Genomic DNA, 7,500 nt, shown 5'->3' on the forward strand with positions numbered 1-7,500 from the left:
GGGCTCGCTGCAGGCAGGGCTCTGGGCTCTCTGCAGGCAGGGCTCTGGGCTCTCTGCAGGCAGGGCTCTGGGCTCTCTGCAGGCAGGGCTCTGGGCTCGCTGCAGGCAGGGCTCTGGGCTCGCTGCAGGCAGGCTCTGGGCTCTCTGGGCTCTCTGCAGGCAGGCTGTGGGCTCGCTGCAGGCAGGGCTGTGGTCTCGCTGCAGGCAGGGCTCTGGGCTCTCTGGGCTCTCTGCAGGCAGGGCTGTGGGCTCGCTGCAGGCAGGGCTCTGGGCTCTCTGGGCTCTCTGGGCTCGCTGCAGGCAGGGCTGTGGGCTCGCTGCAGGCAGGGCTGTGGTCTCGCTGCAGGCAGGGCTCTGGGCTCTCTGGGCTCTCTGCAGGCAGGGCTCTGGGCTCTCTGCAGGCAGGGCTCTGGGCTCGCTGCAGGCAGGGCTGTGGGCTCTCTGCAGGCAGGGCTCTGGGCTCGCTGCAGGCAGGGCTCTGGGCTCTCTGGGCTCGCTGCAGGCAGGGCTCTGGGCTCTCTGGGCTCTCTGGGCTGCAGGCAGGGCTGTGGGCTCGCTGCAGGCAGGGCTCCTGGCAGGCTCATTCTGCCGAGCCGCTCGGAGCCTCTCCCGCAGCAATGGCTGTAAAAGCCAGTAGGAAGCTGTAAGATAAAACACCCAGATTGTGATAAAAGGGGAAACAAGGCGAGGCGAGCTGGCGTCCTGAATGCGAGTCTTGTACGTCTTATTATCAAGTTAATTAAAGCTAGCATCTGACAATGTCACTCGGCTGTAGAAAAAGGGATTTAAATGCAGCGTCTCCCAGGACTGCGTGTCAAGGGCTGCTTTTCATTGAGCTGGTGCGAGTGTTTGGCTGGAGGAACAGCTCTCCGGATTGAAGGGGGTGCCTTTAAAGAAGCAGCAATTGACAAGGAAGCAATTATTAAATTTTGATGTTCAAAAATAAGAAGAAGAAAAAAAAAAAAAAAGAAGACGAAGAAGAAAACGGCTTCTATAATTTGTGTTTTAGATGGAGAGCAATATAAAGAGATATCAAGGCCGAGAGCCATCAAAAGCCTTTCCCCCCTCCCGCATGAAAGCTCCTCTCAAACACTTTAAGAGAGATTTTTAGAAGCTCGACAAGGATCCTAGAAACATTAAAACAGAAGTCGATTTTAAATGTGCACATTGAAATGCACAGAGCCGCTTACTACGTGGACTTGCACTTGAGGTCAAGTGACGGACGGATTGTATGCTTCTCCATAATAATATTAATTAAACAATTTGCATGCTAATAAGGTAACAATTATCAGGGCTTCTGTTGAAAGATTCAGGTTATTACAACACGCCAATCTGGAGGCCAGGGGTCAGGGAGTGAGAGGCGAGAGAAATTTCAACTCAAATTAACATTCTGTCAGCTCCAGAAAATGGGATAAATAAAGTCGAATTAATTCATTATAATAAAGAGAGGGAGAGAGAGAAAAGTCCCCCCTCTCTTGTTCTGTGCTGGATTGATTACCATTCTGTATTCAGAAACACGTCCCGCTCGCATTCCTCTCCTGAAATCCGACAGAAAATGAGGCATTTATTGCTACAGGCAAAATTTGGTCCAGTGAACACAGTTTACATTTAGTATTTATAGAGAAAGAAATTAAATTATGGTGAAAAGTGAAGCCCTTGACCCCAGAATTAATACCAACCCCATCATTTTCTTATTTCTGTTAGGGCTGTGTAGTCCAAATTCAAGCTACCTTTTAGCTCTAAGCAGAGGCAGGGAGACCATAATTAAACTAATCTATAGGGGGAGGGAGGGAACAGCAATAATACAGCAGTATCTTGTATGGCATTCAATTAGGAGAATAAATACAGCTCCGGACAGACAGCAGAGATTAGAGACTCGACTTTCTTTTTATTTCAATTTTAACTTCCCCCTCTCTCATACCCACACAAACCAGCGCTAGGAAATGTATCATCTTGACTGGATATTTTATAACTGGAAAATCTATTTGTGTGTTTTCCAGAGATAAAGTGTCTCTCCCTCTTTCCCCTTCCCCTCTCTCTCCTATTTCCTCCCTACCTATTTTTACATCTTTCCCTTTCTCACCCCACCGTGCGCGCCCCCCGACTCCAAGGATTTAATTCCGCACCAACCTCCCCTGAAGATTTAAAGAGTTTTCCCCTGTCTGATTTCCCGGCCCGGCCCTTTCGCTCTCCCTCTTTGTTAAAAGCAAACGCTGCTGCTCCCCGCGCTCCTCTTCCCACCCTCCCAGGGGCCGGGGGACCCAACCTGGCGACCCCCGGGAGGGCTCCCCTCGACCCAGGGGACCGCCAGCTCCGGTCCCAGCGGGCTCGGGATGGAGAGGCTGGGGAATACCCCCCTCTTCCTCTCTCCTGGGAGCTTGGGAAGTGTTTCTCTGAACCGAGAGAGGGCACAAAACTGGGGGTCCCCAGCCCAGCGCTTTGCCGGAGGAGCGTCCCTTAAATTGTTCACCGGGGGGATCTATCGGTGTTTTATCTGGGTGAAAACTTCTGTGGAGGCGTAATTTAATTAGGAGCAGTTTGGCGGCTGTTTGGGAGCTGTGAATGGCTGGCGGGATGGAGCGTGGGGTGTGCGATGGGCTACTCCAGCGGAGAAGGGGGGGAAGGTGAAACGGGAGGAATGTAGGGATGGGAACTTTGTTTGGGTTTGAATTTCTGAAATTATTACTAGTAGTGGTTTTTGGCCTCCTCTTCAGCGACCAGACGGTGCTTCTGGCTGTGGCTGCGCTCACAATTCAAAGGTTGTGATTCCTGCTGGAGAAGGGGGTGTCCGTGGCCGAATCGATAGCAGATTGCATTAATTATGATTTCGATTGATATGCTCAAATCTCCTCCTAAACGCTGCAAACGGCTCTTCCTTTTTCATTTTTTTCTCCTTCCTTTCCTTCCCCCCCCCCCCCATTTTTTCCCTCTGCCCCCCTCCCCTCTCCCCTGTTATAGAGCCGGAGAGGAGATGAAAAGGCTTGTAGTTTTAAATTCAATGTGACAGCTCTGGAAAGAGCGGATGATGAATCTCCTATTATTGGATCAGTCTATTTGCCGCTCAATGTCTCTCTGTAATTGGAGCAACATCACTTTAAAGGTTCAGAGAGTAGAGCATTTCTGGTGAAAAATCCCCACAACACGCTGGTGAATGTTTTAAAGGGAAATCTATTAGTGATTTGGCGAGGGGAGGGGACAAGGGGGAAGAGGGTGGGTTGGAGGGGCGGTGGGGGGAGGCTGTGTGTGTGTGTAACTCCGACTGTTTAGTATTTAACCGGGTATCAGGCAGATCCGCGCGTTCCCCTCCGCCCCCCCTGCCCGCCGCACCCCCCTGCCCGCCCGGCCCCCGCCGCCCTCCTCGGGCTGGAGTTCGTATCAAAGCCCCCCTCGTCGTGTTGTGACAGCTCTGATATTGTTTATTGAGGCTGGATGTCAGGTATAATTAGCAATCGATATGGAAAACGTTTGCTCCCCACACTGGCACGTCTCTGACGTCAGGACCGATTAACGTTTCTTATTGGTCCCAAATTCCCCCAGCCTGAGCTAATTATTGGGAGCCTGATGTTGATAAAGTTAAAGCGCCCGGCGCCCTGCAGCATGAGCCCCTCGCCGCGCCGCCTCCTCCGCCAGCAGCACCCCCGGCCCCAGCCGCCCCGCCGCCAGCGCCCCCAGCCCCGCCGGCACCCCCCGCCCTAGAGCCGCCCCCATGATGGACAGCCGCATCCTGGAGCATCCTCATGCCCAGTTCGGGGGGATGGTGGGCTTCCCTTACCCGCTCGGGCACCACCACGTCTACGAGCTGGCCGGGCACCAGCTGCAGTCGGCGGCCGCCTCCGTGCCCTTCTCCATCGATGGATTACTGAGCGGCTCCTGCGCCGCCTCTGTGGTCAACCCGGCGCCGCTGATCCCCTCCGGCTGCGGGGTGAGCGGGGACAGCCAGCCCTTCAAGCTCGCAGGTAGGAGCGGCCCCGTGTCGCGCGTGTCCCCCCGCACCCCGCCACCCGGCCGTGGCTCCCCGCCCGGAGCGTGTCAGCGCCGAGGAAGAAAAGCACGGCGGCCCCCGGAGCCCCACTCTCCGAATCTAGGGATTTTGGGGGGTCTCGGGATGGAGGGCAGGTGGCCGTGCTGGTCCCCCGAGGGGGCGGACGGCCCCGGTCCGAGCGCCGGGAGCATTCCCCGTTCCCACCGGCGCAGGGCCACGCGTGTGCCCTGAACAATAGCGGGCCCGGCCCGGTGCCTTCCCCCAAAGTTCATCGTGTGGCAGCTCGGAACGTGCCGGTAAAAGATAATAATAAAACCAATAATGGGATTCACTGGGGATTGGGGAATGAAGAGCGGTAATAATAATTTTTTTATACGATTTAACCGAAGGGGAAGCGTTCTCCCTCCTTCCCTCCCCACCGGCCTGTGGCACCGCTATTGTTCAGCTACTAAAAACATTCTGTCGCCCCAACATCCTTCTGGTTGAACCTAGAGCTGCCCCACACTGCACCTCAACTAAACACAAATTATTATTATTACTACTATTATTATGATATTTTTTTTTCGTTAATTTCCACACGTGGTGGAAAACGTTCGGGGAGGGCCAGCCAGGGCTGAAAATCGGCAGCCTGGAGCTGTACGTACTCGGAGAGGCTGCGAACATCCCAGCCCCACGCCCACCCGTGCTCGGGGTTCTGCGGGAGGCCCAGGGGCCGCCCTGCGCTCGGGGTCCCGCGTGGAACGGGCCCGTGGGCTGTGGCCCACGCAGGTGCTCCGGAGGGGCCGGGGAAGGGAAAGATGGGGGGGGGCTTTTAATTTTTATTTTTTTAATAAAACCTTTGGTGGTTGGAGCAAATATTGGAACTTCTCTCTCTCTCTCTGCCAGCTGAGTGCCTGTGGAGAGCTTCCTTCAGGAATAAATGTTCTGTAAAGTACATTTTCGGAGGAGGCGAGGGCAGATCGGGTTCCTCCCCATTTTTAGCGCAGGTGTGTGAATAATCCCGCTCTTTTACCAACGCTACCGAGCACAAAAGTTAAAAGGCTCCTGTGAATGGCAGGGAGGGGGGGAGAAGGCCTGTCTCCCAGGGACCTGAGGGTATTTCTGCTTTTTCAGACTCGGGTGACCCGGACAAGGAAAGTCCTGGCTGTAAAAGAAGACGAACCCGCACCAATTTTACTGGCTGGCAGCTCGAGGAGCTGGAAAAGGCGTTTAATGAGAGTCATTACCCGGACGTGTTTATGCGAGAGGCTCTAGCTCTCAGGCTAGACTTGGTGGAGTCCAGAGTGCAGGTAAAAAACGTGTCCCCCCTTCTTTATCCACCCCTCCTCGCCCTCTCCTTGCGCCGAGCTGTCCCCGGGGAGTCCCCTCGGACCCTGCTCCGGGACGGGCCCTGGGCGCTTGGGCCGCAGCCCCGCATCTCCCGGCCCTTTTGTTCCCTGCCTTGCACTGCTGTTTGCTGTCTGATTTTATCCTTATTGTTGTTATTACTACCCAATTTTTTTTAAATCTTGCAAAACGAAAAGAGTAGCAACCCAGCCTGGCTTCCCTTAACATTTTTTTTGCGTGTTTTTCCACTGTAAACGTTTTTTCTTAAATGAGTCAAGGGCGAGAAAATTAGCATACAAATATAAGGCTTAATCACGGGCCAGGGTATGCTGGAGAATGTTAATAAAGCTCGTAGGTGCATCGAGAGGGAGTGAAAATTGTAAAACTTGTAAAACTTAATTTTAACGAGCTGCTCAGGCCCTCGGCTGTGCGGGACAGGGAGGGGGAAAGCACCGATTTGCTTCAGTAGATCTTCCAGAAAATAAATGGGAGATGGATGCGGGGTGGCTGCTGGATGTGGGGATGCTGTTTTGTGCCGCGGCGGCTGCGAGCGGGCGGCGAGGCCGAGCTGCGGCCCCGAATCTCGCCGGGACCCGCGGCCGTGCGGGGGCGGCTCCGCGTGGGCTGCGTGTGCGGGGAGCGCGTCCTTCCATCCACCCCGGCAGTCGGGGCCGGTTCCCCCGGGCTGAGGCAGCGCCGTTGTCCGCGGTTCCTCCACGGGCTTTGCTGCACGGTGTCCTTCCAGCCGCTCTCCGTCCCTCGCCGTGCTCGGGGAGCCCGCGGGGGCCGGCCGGGGGAAGGAGCCGGGCTCGGGGACCGTATCGCCGCCGTGCTCCCGAGCCGGGCTCGTGTCCGGCCGGGACAGGCGCTGCCGGCAGCCCCGAGGGGGGACGGTGTGCCCGCGGGCTGCGGGGGGACCTGCGGGGCAGGGCCGGAGCAGAGAGGAGTGAATTCCATTTACTATCATTTCTCTGCTATGATATAGCTATAACAAACCCAACCAAGGCCCGTGTTGGGCTGATCCAGCCGCTCTGCTCCGTCTCCCGGCAGGGGCAGGAGGTCCCAACTCCGCACGCCTGGGCGAGGCACCGTCCCTCGTGTCCCCTCCGCACCCCCCGAGCTCCAGCCGCTTATTGTGCTGCGTTTACCGCATTTTGCGTGCTGCTGCGGGGGAATCGGGCCAGCCATCGGTGCTTCTGCACCTCTCGGCCACGGGGAAGAGCCGGGGGGCTGTGGAATCCCTTCCCCTCCCCGTGGCGCCGGTGCAGGCAGGGTGCAGCGTGTGTGTGAGTGAGTGTGCACCCCCTTCTTGCCTTTGATTTTTTATTTTTTTTTCCCTACCCTTTTAAAGAAGTGTGGCTATCTCTTGCTGTCCCCTTCCCTGCTCTCCCTTTCTCAGAGGCCCGGTCCTGTGGATGGGGGCTGCCGGCACCTCGAAGGGGTGGACGAGGGAGGCCTGAGCTGCGCTTCGCCCCTCCGCCCCCTCCCACCGCCCCGGCCGCCGCGGGGGCCCGCTGCGCTGGGTGTTAATTGCTTCTCGTTGTTCGGTGTGTAGGTCTGGTTCCAAAACCGCCGGGCCAAATGGAGAAAGAAAGAGAACACGAAGAAGGGCCCGGGGCGGCCGGCTCACAACTCCCACCCCACGACGTGCAGCGGGGAGCCCATGGACCCCGAGGAGATCGCCCGGAAGGAGCTGGAGAAGATGGAGAAGAAGAAGAGAAAGCACGAGAAGAAGCTGCTCAAAAGCCAAAGCCGCCACCCGCACTCTCCCAGCGCCCTGTCCCTCCACAGCACGCCCAGCTCCGACAGCGACAGCGGCGGCGGGGGAGGCCTCTCTCCCGCCCCGCCCGAGGCCAAGCCCCGCGGGCAGCCGCCGCCGCCCCATCCGCCGCTCCCCGCCGCCGCCGCCCCCTCCGAGCCGCCCCCCGGCGCCTGCGACCAGACTGCCGAGCCCTTCTACCCCAGCCAAAGAAGCGGGAGCGGGCGGCTCCAGCGCCCGCCCGACAAGGACTGCGCGGCCGCCCCGTCGGGGGACGGCAGCGGGGGCGCGGGGGGACCCCGCGGCGCCGGCAGCTTCCACAAGCTCAACCCGTTCAGCGTGGAGAGCCTCCTCTCCGACTCGCCCCCTCGCCGCAAAGCCGCCCCGGACTTCCCCAGCCTGCCCCCCTGCGCTCCCCGCACCCTCATCGGCA

At 57.6% G+C, this 7,500-nt stretch overlaps 1 protein-coding gene across 1 annotated transcript in view; it reads left to right on the top strand.

The window, feature by feature from the left end:
- The first annotated feature begins 3,503 nt into the window (after positions 1 to 3,503).
- Positions 3,504 to 7,500, top strand: part of UNCX (UNC homeobox) — a 4,916-nt gene continuing 919 nt past the window's right edge. Inside the window, exons 1-3 of the mRNA XM_066329723.1 lie at positions 3,504 to 3,956; positions 5,096 to 5,271; positions 6,864 to 7,500. The exon at positions 6,864 to 7,500 is cut by the window's right edge and continues 919 nt beyond it. Of these exons, the coding sequence (XP_066185820.1) occupies positions 3,707 to 3,956; positions 5,096 to 5,271; positions 6,864 to 7,500 (1,063 nt within the window). The 5' untranslated portion in view covers positions 3,504 to 3,706. The remainder of the gene's footprint in view (positions 3,957 to 5,095; positions 5,272 to 6,863) is intronic.

The sequence above is a fragment of the Sylvia atricapilla genome, chromosome 15 (assembly GCF_009819655.1).
Source record: "Sylvia atricapilla isolate bSylAtr1 chromosome 15, bSylAtr1.pri, whole genome shotgun sequence".
In the NCBI taxonomy this organism is placed as follows: domain Eukaryota; kingdom Metazoa; phylum Chordata; class Aves; order Passeriformes; family Sylviidae; genus Sylvia; species Sylvia atricapilla.